The sequence below is a fragment of the Eutrigla gurnardus genome, assembly GCF_963514095.1.
Source record: "Eutrigla gurnardus genome assembly, chromosome: 23".
NCBI classification, from domain to species: domain Eukaryota; kingdom Metazoa; phylum Chordata; class Actinopteri; order Perciformes; family Triglidae; genus Eutrigla; species Eutrigla gurnardus.
The window spans coordinates 1,384,461-1,400,881 of NC_139934.1; the positions used below are offsets into that span (position 1 = coordinate 1,384,461).

General features: G+C 41.6%; 2 protein-coding genes and 1 long non-coding RNA gene across 3 annotated transcripts; 2 read left to right on the forward strand and 1 right to left on the reverse strand.

Annotated features, from left to right (window-relative positions):
* Window positions 1-182: 182 nt before the first annotated feature.
* On the forward strand, window positions 183-8,768 carry LOC311009411 (phosphatidylcholine:ceramide cholinephosphotransferase 2-like). Its single transcript, XM_084003557.1, has 7 exons — window positions 183-381; window positions 5,059-5,888; window positions 6,705-6,822; window positions 6,914-6,971; window positions 7,081-7,176; window positions 7,258-7,424; window positions 7,560-8,768. Exons 2-7 carry the CDS (start codon window positions 5,338-5,340, stop codon window positions 7,731-7,733), a joined length of 1,164 nt encoding a protein of 387 aa, XP_083859683.1. The 5' UTR covers window positions 183-381; window positions 5,059-5,337; the 3' UTR covers window positions 7,734-8,768.
* Window positions 8,769-9,351: 583 nt separating this feature from the next.
* LOC311009064 (transcription factor 7-like) lies at window positions 9,352-13,526 on the reverse strand (the record flags this gene model as incomplete). The annotated part of the gene is made up of 5 exons (XM_084003038.1): window positions 9,352-9,477; window positions 10,156-10,279; window positions 10,447-10,601; window positions 11,639-11,739; window positions 13,487-13,526. The coding sequence occupies 5 exons, from the start codon at window positions 13,524-13,526 to the stop codon at window positions 9,352-9,354; spliced, it is 546 nt and encodes a 181-aa protein (XP_083859164.1).
* A 152-nt stretch (window positions 13,527-13,678) lies between these two features.
* LOC311009413 lies at window positions 13,679-14,208 on the forward strand. Its single transcript, XR_014596640.1, has 3 exons — window positions 13,679-13,800; window positions 13,886-14,011; window positions 14,105-14,208. It is a non-coding gene; the product is annotated as an uncharacterized lncRNA (long non-coding RNA).
* The last annotated feature ends 2,213 nt before the right edge of the window (window positions 14,209-16,421 follow it).

Genomic DNA, 16,421 nt, shown 5'->3' on the forward strand with positions numbered 1-16,421 from the left:
TATATTTTATATTTTTTTGAATTATATATTTTTAAAATATTTTGTCATGTTAATTTTTTTTTATGTTTATTATCCCTCCTTTTCACGGAACTTCTTCCGAGCTCAGGTGCGTCAGATCCGTACAGGTGAGTCAGCAGGGGCGCGTCACCGGAAGCTGCTGCACCATATTTGGAGTCTATTCTCACGGGCGCGCGCGCACAAGGGAGAGCCCGGGCGCGTGTCGCCGGTCAGAGGAGGAGGAGAAGTTTTTAGGAGACGAAGAAGTCGAGTGGAAGAAGTTTAAACGGAGAGTTCGTGTTTTTGATTCCACGCGAACACAAACCGAAGTTTCTTCGTGTTTTACCGGTTTGAGGCGGAAACGTGGCGCGCGCCGTCCGACAGGTGAGTTCCTGCTCCGAGCGACGTGGACTGAAACTTCTCTGTTTGACTTGTAAACAGTAACGCGCGTGTGACGTCAACAGGTAAATAAAGTTAACTTTATATAAAGTTAACTTTATTTACAGCTTCACGCGACTTTAAACCGAGTATTTAAATCTGTCAGCTGTACTTTTATTTGTTATATTATTATCGTATTGGCTCTATAATACTCTATTATAGGCAGAGGTGGGAAGTGACGCAGTACAAATACTTTGTTACTGTACTTCAGTAGTATTTCCAGGTATCTTTTACTTGAGTATTTATGTTTCTGACAAATTCTCACTTTTACTCCATTTTAAATCAAATACCCTTACTTGTTACTACTCAGTACTCACGTTTTCAAAGTTACTACAGTTTTAATTCATTTCAGGGAGGTATTGATTATTTGTTTTCTTGTGATTTTGACGTCAGATTCAGTTAGCCTTGTAAAAGAAATCAGCAGTAGAAATGTACTTCATAGGGATACTTTTTTACTTGACTAAACAAGTAAATCAGTACTTCTACTCTTACCATATCTGTACTTCTATACTTGTGTATCTCTACTTCTTGAGTATCTGTACTTCTACTTGTGTATCTCTACTTCTTGAGTATCTGTACTTCTACTTGTGTATCTCTACTTCTTGAGTATCTGTACTTCTACTTTTGTATCTCTACTTCTTGAGTATCTGTACTTCTACTTGTGTATCTCTACTTCTTGAGTATCTGTACTTCTACTTTTGTATCTCTACTTCTTGTGTATCTGTACTTCTACTTGTGTATCTCTACTTCTTGAGTATCTGTACTTCTACTTTTGTATCTCTACTTCTTGAGTATCTGTACTTCTACTTTTGTATCTTCTTGAGTATCTGTACTTCTACTTGTGTATCTCTACTTCTTGAGTATCTGTACTTCTACTTTTGTATCTCTACTTCTTGAGTATCTTTACTTCTACTTGTGTATCTCTACTTCTTGAGTATCTGTACTTCTACTTTTGTATCTCTACTTCTTGAGTATCTGTACTTCTACTTGTGTATCTCTACTTCTTGAGTATCTGTACTTCTACTTTTGTATCTTCTTGAGTATCTGTACTTCTACTTGTGTATCTCTACTTCTTGAGTATCTGTACTTCTACTTGTGTATCTCTACTTCTTGAGTATCTGTACTTCTACTTTTGTATCTCTACTTCTTGAGTATCTGTACTTCTACTTGTGTATCTCTACTTCTTGAGTATCTGTACTTCTACTTTTGTATCTTCTTGAGTATCTGTACTTCTACTTGTGTATCTCTACTTCTTGAGTATCTGTACTTCTACTTTTGTATCTCTACTTCTTGAGTATCTGTACTTCTACTTGTGTATCTCTACTTCTTGAGTATCTGTACTTCTACTTTTGTATCTCTACTTCTTGAGTATCTGTACTTCTACTTGTGTATCTCTACTTCTTGAGTATCTGTACTTCTACTTGTGTATCTCTACTTCTTGAGTATCTGTACTTCTACTTTTGTATCTCTACTTCTTGAGTATCTGTACTTCTACTTGTGTATCTCTACTTCTTGAGTATCTGTACTTCTACTTGTGTATCTCTCCTTCTTGAGTATCTGTACTTCTACTTTTGTATCTCTACTTCTTGAGTATCTGTACTTCTACTTGTGTATCTCTACTTCTTGAGTATCTGTACTTCTACTTTTGTATCTCTACTTCTTGAGTATCTGTACTTCTACTTGTGTATCTCTACTTCTTGAGTATCTGTACTTCTACTTTTGTATCTCTACTTCTTGAGTATCTGTACTTCTACTTGTGTATCTCTCCTTCTTGAGTATCTGTACTTCTACTTGTGTATCTCTCCTTCTTGAGTATCTGTACTTTTAACACCTGAGTAAATTCAATCAAAATTATATATAATTATCATTTATTTATGAGATTATTTGATTGTTTTAATTTGAACGTTTTGATGATTATCGGGATAATATCGTTAATCGCAATTATTTTGGCCGTAAAAATGATTAATAACTGAACCATGACTTTAATATTTTCCCTCCCTAGTGCGTAAGATTACGATTAAATGTAGCCCCGCCCACTTTTAAACACCGAGGCTACTTCCTGTCACATTTAATTTCACACCTTTCTGTGTTTTCGGTTTCAATCATTTTTAAGTTATTTAATTTTGCATCTCCAGCAGAGTTGTCAACTACTTTTCTATTATGTTAATTATATATTTAGAGCTGAAACAATCAAACTGATCTTAGATTCATCATTTATCTCAAAATGGGAGGATTTGTTTCTTTTCTCCATTTTTAAATAAAGTTAAATTGAATTTATTGTGTTTGAGTTGTTTGGACAAAACAAATGATGACGGATGTTTCTTCACTTTTCTCTGATTCTGAACGACGCGAGTAATTAATTACTTGATGAACTGATGAAAAGAAGAATGAACAGATAAAAGGGCGTCGTTGCAGCGCTGCGTTCACTGTCAGTCGGCTAAATGGGACGTTTGTTTCTGGAAAGCTCTCCTGCCGGTCCGTCTTGTGTTTGCTCAATCTAATTGCTTATTTGGGGGAAATTGAGTTCTCGTGGTCTTGACTCGATTAGAGTCCAGGTCTCCTGTTCCTCCGCTGTAAACAGGATGTGACATCAGACGTTTGTGGATTACAGACGGTTTTAAACGCATCTTTGTTGTTTTAAAACCAAAGAAAAACGTGGAAGCGACTTCAAACAAGAAATTAAGTCTAGTTTTCTTCTTATTTCAATAATAAGTGTTTTATTCACCAAATGATTACTGAGTGAGTACTTCATTTAATACAATTGAATTAACTTAATACAATTTGCACTTAATTTTGGCACTTTTTAAAAAATGAAACATCAGAAACTGAAACAAATTAAATCATCCTAAAATATACAAAATAGGAGAAGTACTCCAAAAAGTAGTCTCAAATAGAAAATGATCAATAATAGATATTTATTTAAAATATTATAAAGAGCTGTAAAGAAATGTGCAACATTTTGAATACATCACTGTAATTTAATTCATTTATTCCAGGATTGTGTGACGTTGTGCAGCGACTTTCTGTGTCTAAAACAGCATAAAACGTTCTTCAATAACAAACGATGGTTTTAAAGGGAATTTGTCAGAATAATCCCGCCTGAAGAGTTTGGAGCAGCAGTTTGTTTCCTCGATGAGCAGAAAAGGCTGTTTTTTTAACACATATATATCAACACACATTTGCTGTTGTGTGAAATGTTGTCGGAGGAGGAAGAGGAGGAGGAGGAGGTATTTAGCAGGAGACGGAGACGTGACTCACAAGTTTAACTCAAATCTGCAGCAGTTTGTTTCTCCGTCACATTTAACCCGAGACAGAAACACAAACTCCTAAAACACCACAAACATTTAATCAAACAAACAGGTAATAGGGACTACTTTTAGCGGCGGATGAATCCACATTTGGTGAGTACGTGTGTGTGTGTGTGTGTGTGTAGGGTTGAGTCTAAATGAACTCCCTTGAAAAATAGGTTTTTAATCTCAATGGGACTTTCCTGGTAAAATAAAGGTAAAATAAATAAAATCAGTGTGAGCCACACGAGGATTCAGCATCTCTTCACCAGACTCCATTAAGAAATCTGCCGTTTTAACGCTGACGCGTTTCCCAGAAAAGTAACGTTGAAGTAGGAACGTAAACTTTCTCCAGTGTTCCTGTTTTATTAAAAACATCCCTCTTTCGTGGTCGGTAACGACGTCACTAATGATGACGGCGTTTTGATCTCATGGAAATCTAAAGGAACAGTCTGCGTTTATTCTATTTATTGTCATCACTCAACAATGTGTTTGTCCGTCTCCGTCTGGCTCATTATCATTATTAGATTCTATTAATTATCGCCAGACTTTTGGTTTTAATTAGCTGGATGCTTGAGAACCGATCCCAAAACATTTTGTCAACTTAATACGACAATTATTTTAGTGACGTCTTCGCGTTTCAGCCCCGACAAAAAAAAAGATGCTTTGTGTGTGTGTGTGTGTGTGTGTGTGTGTGTGTGTGTGTGTGTGTGAGTGTGTGAGTGTGTGAGTGTGTGAGTGTGTGAGTGTGTGAGTGTGTGAGTGTGAGAGTGTGAGAGTGTGAGAGTGTGAGAGTGTGAGAGTGAGAGAGTGAGATTAGGGTGTGTCTGTTATACAGGGAGTGCCTCCCTCAGGTAAATCCAGTTAAGAAAAAGACTGTGTGTGTGTGAGTGTGTGTGTGTGAGTGTGTGAGTGTGTGAGAATCAGCTCAGTCACACACCTGAATTTGATTTCCAGCCGAGATAAAGAAAGTTCCCGCATGAGACCGCGGGTCAGTGATCGGCTCATCGCAGGTGTTCAGTTCAGAACTTCATTGGGAATGTCTTAGATTTAGCGGCAGATAATTACTGTGACAATGAAGGCATGTTATAGAGGCAGGTCACGTTTACGTATTACGAAAGCAGTCGAAATTTCCAAAAGTCCGACTGAATCGAGCCCAACCTGGCAACCCTGCTGGGAAGTCAGATATGAAGTTATCTGAAGCTGAAGTGTGAATGAAGTTTGGAGAGTCGACTTGAAACCATGTTGTTGTTGTTTTTAGTGATGTAAAAACAGTTAATTCAACCTAAAAAATGTAACAGAAACAAATGAAATGTTGACTTTTTGTTGTTTGTAGGTTCCCCCCTGCCTTCTGTGTGACCTCATCAGTTTAACAGCTGATATCGATCAGATTATTGATCCGACAGTCGATGATCCTGGACTCATGATCGCTGTTGACCCGAGAACTCTGCTGCTATCGATTCCTGACACGGGATTATTGAGCGGTCAGCACCGATCAAGGATTATCTGTGAACTCACAGAGGGAAAAACTGCTTATTCAGCGGATCGTTATTGATCAGCTGACGCATTACAAAGACTGTGATTGGCTGGCGGGAACAGCGACCCAACAGGCCGAATGGCAGCGTCCGAACTAATCCAGGACACTGATGACGTCAGACCCCACGTGGAGGTCAACGTAACCACGGCGAACCCCGACGCACCTCCTCACACTTCCAGGGTTGCCAATGGTAACCCCACCCGCCACGCCTCCTCCTCCTCGCCGCCGGGCGACGCCGTCGACGACCACAACGGCAAAAAGCACCAGGAGGGCAGCAAACTGAGCAGCCTGTTCAAACAGAACCAGCTGATCCACTCGCTGAGCAGCGGCCTGAGGCGCCACTGCGACTACGTGAAGATCGCCGTGCCGGAGGAGCGGGCGAACCGCCTCCCCAACGAGTGGTGGAAGACGGGCGTGGCCTTCCTCTACGCGCTCTTCATCCTCGTCTTCACCACCGTCATCATCACGGTGGTCCATGAGAGGGTGCCGGACAAGTCGGTGAGCCCGCCGCTGCCCGACAAGTTCTTCGACTATATGGACCGCGTGCCGTGGGCCTTCAACGTCACCGAGGTCAACGGGCTGATCCTGGTTGGACTCTGGCTGGTCCAGCTGCTCTTCCTCAAGCACAAGTACGCCCAGAACACGAGTCTAAAACCCCAAATACTCACTTTAGTACCGTGGAAAGAGAAACAAGCTCACTGTAAACACAGTAGTTCAAAGTAGAAGCTACAAAAGCTTCACCATTAATACTTAATACTACATTAATACTATCAGTCATCTACAGAGTGAATACTTTTAATTTGATACTTTAAATGTAGCTGCAAATAATACTTCTGTACTTTTATTCAAGGAGGATTTTGAATTTACTTGTAATCAGTGTTGGAATAACACAAAGCAAGTAAGAAGTAAAATATTTCTATACAACTAAGTAAACTTCTATACAACTAAGTAAACTTCTTCTATAAAACTAAGTAAAATATTTCTTTACAACTAAGTAAACTTCTATACAACTAAGTAAACGTCTTCAATACAACTAAGTAAACATCTGTACAACTAAGTAAACTTCTGTACAACTAAGTAAACTTCTGTACAACTAAGTAAAATATTTCTTTACAACTAAGTAAACTTCTATACAACGAAGTAAACTTCTTCTATAAAACTAAGCAAAATATTTATTTACAACTAAGTATACTTCTTCTATACAACTAAGTAAAATCTTTCTTTACAACTAAGTAAACTTCTATACAACTAAGTAAAATCTTTCTTTACAACTAAGTAAACGTCTTCTATACTACTAAGTTGAATCCTTCCATATTTGGACGTTAGCCTACAGCTTCTTATTCAGTTCGAGCCGTCTGATTATAGAGTTACAGCAGAATGAAGTACTGATGGTAAAGTTTGTCCAGCAGCCCGGAGGTAAACATAAAGTGTTTCTGTGTCTGCAGAGCTATCGTGAGCCGCCGCTGCTTCTTCCTGATCGGGACGCTGTACATGTATCGCTGCGTGACCATGTACATCACCACGCTGCCGGTGCCGGGGAAACACATGGTCTGCGCTCCGAAGGTACGAATGCACACTACGTACGTTGTAACGTTAGATGAACTTCACGTTTACTTCCGCCGCCAGCTAACGTTCGTTGTTCGTGTCCGTGCAGCTGTATAACGACTCGACGGGGAAAATCTGGAGGATTTTGAGGCTGATCTCGGGAGGAGGTAACAAACTCTGATTGGCTGTCAGGCTTGTGTAGTTGTTGCTCTCTACCTGCAGAGGGCAGTGCAGTCAGCGTTGTTTCCTAATAAAACGTGTTTGTCTGCTGTCTAGGTTTGTCTCTGACCGGATCTCACCTGATGTGTGGCGACTTCCTGTACAGCGGCCACACCGTCATGTTGACGCTGTCCTTCCTCTTCATCAAAGAGTGTGAGCGCCGCCGCTCTCGTTATTGAGCTCCGTCGGTTGGTTGAACCCATTAAATGAAACCCCGTGTGTTTCCCTGAGCAGACTCCCCTCGCTGGATGTGGTGGTATCACTGGATGTGCTGGGTGCTGAGCGCCTCGGGCGTCGCCTGCATCCTCATCGCCCACGAGCACTACAGCATCGACGTGGTGATCGGGTACATCGCCACCACCAGGACCTTCTGGTGGTATCACACCATGGCCAACACCCACGTAGGTGCACTCGCGAAAAGACCATCTTCGTTTTTTACAGAATAGCATCGTTGAAGATGCCCTTTGAAGCAAAACGCTGAATCCCTTTCTGGTTTTGTATTGTCGTTGCTAAGCTAGCGTGTATTTCCTGCTCAGACGCTGCGTCAGGCGCCCAACAACTTCCTGTCGCGGACGTGGTGGAACCCCATCTTCAACTTCCTGGAGAGGAACGTTCAGACGCCGGTTCCCATCGTGTTCGGGTGGCCGGTGGCGCTGCCGTCGTCCTGCAGACAGCGCTACCGCATGGTGGAGGGGGGGCGGGACGAGTGAGGACTTCTAACCACTTTATTTATTAGGGAACCGAAGAAGAGGAGGAAGAACAGACGTGTCGTTATCGCCTACTCTTTATTTAACGGTAAAAACGTGTCTTTCTACACGTGGATAAAGAAGTTCCAACAATGACGTTGTATTTAAACCTCCCTTCGATGTTACATGTTTGATATCCTCCATAAGGTCTTTGAAAACATATTATTGTTATTTTACTGCTGCTAAACGGATTTAGCTGTTCAACAGCTGGTTTAGCGTGATAGCTTTAGCAGCGGCGTTGGAGCCAAAATGGCTGCCATCTGTGACTCATCAACAAGAAACCCAGAAAATAATGGTCTTCAAAACTGTTTTGACTTTTTCTTCTTTTTTCCCCCCAAAAAAACGCTGCGGAGTGAAAGATTGTGGTATTGAAACGGGTGCAGTTAGCTACATGCTAAGCTAATGCGTGAAGCTAAATCATTTTGATGCCAACAATGCTGAAATAAATATATTTATCATGCAACAAAGTTATATTTAAATATTGAGATTATTTCTGACGGTGCAGTTCATGAGCTAGCTTCAGATTCAGGACCAACGCTAGCTTACCATTAGCCATACGCTAACCGCAAACATTTGCATCCTTGACAAAACAAACAATGTTTTTTTTTATTGAGTATATTTAATGTGTATTGTTCTACTTCGTTGTGTAAGTTATATTTACAAGTCAAAATGTCAAAAAGTATTGAGATGCTGAGCTCACTGGTGTTTTTTCTTGTTTTTTTTTTGTTTTGTTTGTTTTGTTTGTTTTGTTTTTACAGTTTTTCTTAGTTTTACGCCGTAACATTGTAAAATTAATCAGTGAAACAATAACTTCTGCCGATTGGTGGATTTCCGCTGCTGATTTAAACGTCGGATTCATGAAGGTTCCATAAAACACAAAAGTTACTTTTATCAAAGTGTTACCCGGTGTTCCTCTGTCTCGGGGTTCATTATATACATCGACTTGAACAGATTGTCACAATCGGATGGTTGCTTTCATAATAAAAGATTTATTTTCAATTTCAAGTGTTTCAACGTGGTGATGTTAGCCATGCTAGCCGCTAATATCATTTAAATTATTACAGATTGAAGCCAGAAGTTGTGACTTTCATCAGCATCAGGGTTTCACCCAGCTGTAAGAAAGAGTAAGAAATGTTTATCAGCTCAGAAGTACTACACATATACAAATACATTATCACAGTAATACAAGTAAAAAAAATCGTATTATTATTATTATTGAGCATTCTGCATAATTACTTTTACTTTTGCTACTTCAAGTGTATTTTGATGGAGATGAATAGTCTTGGTAGGAGTAGACATGTTGGTGGTGGTAGTAGTATAAATGATAGTCGTCATAATGGTGGTAGAAATGGAAGCAGCAGCAGCAGTAGTAGTAGTAGTAGTAGTAGTAGTAGTGCTGCTTATTAAAGATCAAGAAGTCTTTTATTTTGGTAACTTTTAACCCGACCTGGGGCCACTTCCTGTGGGCAGCCGGATCCTCTTCCTCTTACTTTTACCCTGAAAGAAGAAGAAGAAACTGAGCTCTCTCTCTCTCTCTCTCTCTCTCTCTCTCTCTCTCTCACTCACTCACTCACTCACTCACTCACTCACTCACACGTACGTAGTTGTCTCTGGCCGACCATCCCGGGTACAGCTGCATGTGGAGCAGCCTCTCCTTGTGGGCCAGCTCGTAGTATTTAGACTGTTCGGAGTGAGACAGGTTGTTCCACTGAAAGACAGTGAGACAGGTTGTTAGACACGCCCACTTCTCACGCTACGTGGTCTAACCTCCAGAAACCCTCCTTAAATGGAAAGAACAGCGACTCTGAATACTCTGAAATAGTTTAACTTCTAGTAGAAGGCCATGTTTGAAGGTCAAACTCACTATCAGAGGAACTGATGCTACCAGTAGCATGAGTAGCATTAAGTAGCAGTAGCATGAGTAGTATTATGTAGCAGAAGCATGAGTTGCATTAAGTAGCAGTAGCATCAGCATGAGTAGTATTATGTAGCAGAAGCATGAGTTGCATTAAGTAGCAGTAGCATGAGTAGTATTACGTAGCAGTAGCATGAGTAGCATTGAGTAGCAGTAGCATTAAGTAGCAGTAGCATGAGTAGTATTACGTAGCAGTAGCATGAGTAGCATTGAGTAGCAGTAGCATTAATTAGCACTAGTATGAGTAGCATTAATTAGCAGTAGCATGAGTAGCATTAAGTAGCAGTAGCATGAGTGAAATTAATTAGCAGTAGCATGAGTGAAATGAATTAGCAGTAGCATTAAGTAGCATGAGTAGCATTAAGTAGCAGTAGCATCAGCATGAGAAGCATTAAGTAGCAGTAGCATGAGTAGCATTAAGTAGCAGTATTAGTATGGCGGCGGTCCCCCCCCCCCCCCCCCCCCCCTCACCCTCCGTCCCAGGATGCGGTTGATGGCGGCGCTCTCCCTCTCTCGTCCTTCCTGCAGCACCTCGTATCTCGTCTCCTTCATGTAGAGCATGAAGGCGTTCAGAGGCTTCTTCACCGCCGGTCTGCTGCCCAGAGACATGCAGTACCACGTCAAATACTGTAGTAGTACCACATGAAATACTGCATAAGTACTGCGTGACATCGTGGTACTAGAAGTAACTCGTGGCTGCAGTAAAGTACATTTGATATTCTGATATATGAAGTTATAGCTGAAAACTTTGCAGACTCTCACCCGGTGACATCGTCGCCATGGTAACAGGGCAGGGTTGAGGCGTGGCCGGCGGCCTGCCGGGCAGCTAGCGTGCTGATTGGCTGGCTGTACGGTGACAAGGGAGGGAAGTGTCTGTCACTGTAGAGGAGGAGAGGGATGAGAGGATGGACGCACGACTGCAGAGAGGAGAAGAAACATTTTCAATTAGCCAATTTGACCTGCGGGTAATTCATATTTTTATTGACATTTTCAGATTTCTGAACACAAATCAACAAAACAGAAAATAAGTAAACAAAGTAAAATAAAATAAAACGTGGCATCTACCAAAAAATCTGTTAAAATCATTGTTCAAATTTGACTAAACAGCGCCCCTAATGGTAAAAAAGTTGTACTAGTACTGTACTAGTAGAAACATAAAAAGTACTTGACGTACAGAAAGAGACAGCAGCTTGTAGCTTCCATCTGTTTGTCCTCTCAGCTGTATTTCACACACACACACACACTCACACACACACACACTCACACACTCCCACACACACACACACACACTCACACACTCACACACACACACACACACACACACACACTCACACACTCACACACACACACACACACACACACACTCACACACTCACACACACACACACACACACACACTCCCACACACACACACACACACACACACACACACTCACACACTCACACACACACACACACACACTCACACACACACACACACACTCACACACTCACACACACACACACACACACACACACACACACACACTCACACACACACACACACACACACACACTCACACACACACACACACACACACACACACTCACACACTCACACACACACACACACACACACACACACACACACACTCACACACTCACACACACACACACTCACACACACACACACACTCACACACTCACACACACACACACACACACACTCACACACACACACACACACACACACACACACTCACACACTCACACACACACACACACACACACACACACACACACACACACACACTCACACACTCCCACACACACACGCAGCCTGGAGGTCATGAACCCCACAGTCTCTCATCTAACACTGATTGTGTTTGAAGGTGAACATATTTGCTTTGAGGGAGAACACACACACACACACACACACACACACACACACACACACACACAGTCGTCCACTTACAGTAACAGATGTTTGAGTGTGTGACGTGTTGTTTCGCCCCCCGTTGGTCAGATTCGGGTACTGCCGTTGAGGTGGAGACCAGTCAAACACCTGGAGTTTACCTGCATCGTGACCAATAAAGCAATATATGTATGTATACTGATATATATATATCAGTTATATTTGGTTGGGTTCCTCACCGCAGGTCGGACCTGCAGAGTTCTGATTCAGTCCGATTTCCTGAAATAAGATCAAATCATTTTCATTTAAGCATATTTCATTTAAAAAATACAGCTTAAAAATAAGACAGACAGGAGCAGATGAATGAAACTATAGTTTAAAGGTTAAAATACGTTTTTAAAGAGAAGGTAGTTATAAAAACAATTTGTAATATAATTAAATGAATTATATTCATTGACGTCAACATTAAATTCAGTTCAGTTACATGTGTCCAATACATTGTTATAATCTGTAGACCCTTGATAATAATATATAAAAAATAAGAACCGTACATGAAATATGGAATTATAATGATACAGTTAATTAATGCATGTAATAATCAATAAGACCGTATAAGTGATATGTAAGCAAACAAATAATAATAATGAATACATACCCCTCTTCTGGACATCTGATCCATCTGTTGATCCAACTCAATAAAACCAGATTTATGATTTACACGATAATATTAATTATAAGTTAAATGAGTGGAAGACCGGCGGGATTCAATGCTGTTTGTGAATCCTACTAAGTAAAAGTATTACCAGCTAAATAAATAAATAAGATAGACGACGCAACGAGAACGGAGAGTGAACCACAACCGTTAACGGCTGCAGATTCCGCTGGTTCAATTCCCCGACTGCCGCCGAATCCTCTGAGCTGAACCGACGCCAACCTCCTCGTTTTTATTCTGACGGGTTTCAGCGGCAAAAAGTCACAGCTTAATACTTCCTAGTCGTCTGATTCAAACATTTCTGACAGTTGTGTCGGCACAACCACACAAACCCCTGGGGGGGTCAAAGGTCAGAGTGCATCTCAGGGCATGAAGACGGGGGTGAATATGAAGATTCAACCAAACAGGCTGATCCGGTTTTGAGGCCGTTGGTGGTTTTGCGGATGGAGCCAAACCGAACCAGAACCCCGGATCACATCGGTACTACCTTTGTGGACGATGCAGGATGCATTTTGTTGTTTTTACGTTATCAGAGGATGTTGTTGCTGTGAAAAAAACTGAAAGTGACAGTCTTAAAGAGAAAGTCAGCTGAAGTGAGTTTCAGCTGAATCGTTTGAGACGCACCTTAAACTAGCGTGTGTCTCATGACAGGTAATGCTTCCTTCCTGTGTTTGTTCTGGTAATTCATCGTATTGGCAGAACATCGGCATTTCCACAGGGCACGACGGTGAGTTTAAGAGTGAGACGACGATCCACCTGACAGTCAGACGGAGGAGCAACCAGAAACCCCAACACATCTGTGGTGAGCTGCTGCTTCTTCTCTCTGTTTTAGGAGATCAGAACTGGGCAACATCCCGGGTCTTTAGGGTATCTTCATGTTTACTGTCGCGTGTCGGTCCTCACATCAAACTCTCGTTAAGAAATATTTATCAGGGATCGTGTTTCCAGACGACGCCGATATGTAGAGAAGTGTGTCATCAATGTTTACAGTGATGTAACATCTAGATGTTACGTCTTAGTGGCAGCATCTACAGACTGAAAAACAGGGGTCCAATGATCGATCCATGTGGGACTCCACACGCTACATCTTTCTACAGATCCACATAAACAGAATGGACCTCATTTAAGACAAAACAAATGACTCCAGGAAGTCACTATACCTGGTCAAGAAGTAACCTTCACCTTCCAGATGTCACCTTTCCAGGTCACACGAAGACTACGGGAGGCCCGAGCCATGCGTCCAGCTGTGGTAACTGCTGTCCTGCTGTTGGTGGGTACCCTGAACCCTGTGAAAGCCCAAGGTCGGTCTAAGTACCACATCATGACCAACACATTATTGAACTAAAAAACCCCAAAACGTGGTCATTAAAGCACTTATGTTCTTATAGCTCATCAACATCGGCTGCTATGTCGGTTTTTTGAGATGCCATGTGATGATGGATGGAGTCCCATTGATGACGATCGCTGTGCTAAATACTTCGACACTCCAAGAACTTTCCAGGAGGCAAAGGTGACACCAACGCATCCCAAGGAAGGCAATACACCATCTCTTATGTGATGATTAAGAAGACGTAAGACTTTCCTGTTGATTCCAGGAACACTGTCGCTCCGTCGATGCTGATCTGATGTCGGTACACAATGATGACGAGATGCACTGCCTGCTTTATTTGAGCAGGTTGATACGCTCTTCGGGTGTTTGGATTGGAGTCCAAAGATCCGAGGTAAGCAGTGATCAGGCTGATCGGCTGGTTTGATGGATGATGGATGGAGGAGTGTTACTTGCCATCACTGATCCTCATCTTGGTGTTTGTCAGGGGGGGTTTAGATACACTGATGGATCTGAGTTTGACTACGATACACTGCTTTATGTCGAGCCAGCAAACTCAGGTGGACAAGAGGACTGCATCGCGCTGCGATGTAAGTAAGAAAACTCTGTAAACTGAACACAAGTATGGTGTGAGGAACGTGGGACTTTTGTCTATTAGCCAGGAGCCCCCACTGAATGTTATGTTTGTATGTTTTCCAGGGTGGAGATTCTTATTTGATGCAAACTGCTCTGAGGAGAAGAGCTTCATGTGCGCCAAGAAGCTGTGATCGCCATCGACAGCTGACCAGCTGTGCTGCAGGAGGAACGTCTGTCTTATGACGACTAAACGCTAGCTCTCAAATTATCTGCAATAAACGCTTCAGCATTATTGTTCCAGCGTCTTGTGTTATTTGTGTTTAGCAATATGAGAATTAAACATAGAAAGTTCCAGGTGCATTTCTTTTAAACACAAGTGTAACAGATTTCCTGGTGAAAGGATAATCATTGGGGTCTCTGTCGCCTCCAAGCCTCTGGATCTGAGAGATGAAGACGATGTAGAAGTGGAAAAAACTGAAGCCAGTCAATCCTCTTAGATCTACGTAACCACGTTCATGACTCTGTGTGTGTGTGTGTGTGTGTGTGTGTGTGTGTGTGTGTGTGTGTGTGTGTGTGTGTGTGTGTGTGTGTGTGTGTGTGTGTCTGGGTGGGTGGGTGATTGAGTTTCATGAGTCATCTTTCTTCTGAAACCCCCTCTGGCCTCCCACGTAGCACCACAGGGTTCACTGTTTGGCCCACTTTCAGTTACGCTGCCCGTATATGTCCTAAAAGCAAAGTTTAGTTTGCTTTTAGGATTTTTCATGTATGATTTATTTACTTGAATGTTGGTTTGTGTGACATATAATCACATGGTGTTTTACTCTATATGTGGCTCCAATACTCCATCGTAGTCATAGAAACCAGACTGGCAACTTTTGCACCACATTATACTGTGTCATGAAGCATTTACTAGTAGTTTGTATAAACGAGTTCATACTGCTAAAATACGTTAAATAATTCTACATTTTAGGGTCACGACGTTGATGACTACCAATAAAGTATTAATGAAATGTGAATTATCTTCTTTCGATGTCAGCGTCATTAAATAAAGCTTTAATACTTTTACTATTTTAGCGAGTTCATGTCTTTTCAAGAAATGATATTAAACATGTTCGGAAAGTTAGACCATTAGAAATCACTTACAAGACGCTTTTACTTCTGTGGTTTTTCTTCTGATCCTCGTTGAGTCACAGAAAGGTCACTCAGCGTTCCATGTTGAAGCTCATTCTCGTCTTCAATGTTTGCAGGCTGGAGGTCCTTTCTGATCTCTTATTACTTCATTGATTCAGATTTCTCTCATCTGGTTTATGATCTGCAGGATGCTTCGGGTTCAGACTTCACCAAACTCCAGAGCGTTGCTTTTCTGTCCCATCAGGGTTTTCCTTCTTTTAACACTTTCTACTGCAGGTAAGAAATCCTCTCTTTGTTTATTTATTCATCTTCGTTTAACCTTTATTAGCAATCCCATTGAGATTATGAAAATGGATGGATGGATGGATTCCTTTTATTTAGCAGAAATGTAACCATTAAATTGATCTGAATATACAAACGAGGTTAATAATAATTGAGGTTACATAACGCAATTTAGTAAACAGAAAGTGAATTTAGTGAGTAAACTCTACTCAAGCTAGTTAAAGCTACATTTCTAAATATAAATCACCTGAATTAACTTGAATAAAATAAAATGTATTTTGTGAAAACAATGACCATAACTAAATTAACTTAGATCAACACAGCAGTTTCATTTCAGTGAAGTAGGAACAGATGAAACATCTGGAGATACGAGGTTTAGTGTATGTAATGTAGTGGAGAAGAAGCAGGAAGTGCAGTACAAGTACACTGAACGTGTACTTGATATTTTACGTTGTTTCTATCTCATCTGTAAAGCGACTTTGAGCACCATGAAAACATTCCGACATTTTCCACGTTGACTTTTCGTTCCTCAGGTCAGTCTCAGGTCATCGCTCCATCTCAGGTGACGAGTGATGACATCACGTTGCCACGCCCTCTAGAGTTTCCTATGGGCGCCTTCCTCGTGGTTCTGGACCGGCCGATCCCCCTGGGAGACTTCTCGCAGACCTTCCTGAACGCCTCGCAGGTCTTGCTGCTGGTGAGCAGGGACGCTCAGGTCAAACCCGCTGGTTTGATTCCGCATCACACACGTTGCCTGTTTCATCGTTTCAGATGGTCTCCCGCGTCGCCCTCCTGCTCATGTGACTCCTCTCCGG

Coding starts and splice junctions, on each gene's coding strand:
- LOC311009411 (XM_084003557.1), top strand. CDS start 5,338: ATGGCAGCGTCCGAACTAATCCAGGACACTGATGACGTCAGACCCCAC. Junction 7,177..7,257: donor CTTCCTCTTCATCAAAGAGT/GTGAGCGCCGCC, acceptor TTCCCTGAGCAG/ACTCCCCTCGCTGGATGTGG. Junction 7,425..7,559: donor ACACCATGGCCAACACCCAC/GTAGGTGCACTC, acceptor TTTCCTGCTCAG/ACGCTGCGTCAGGCGCCCAA.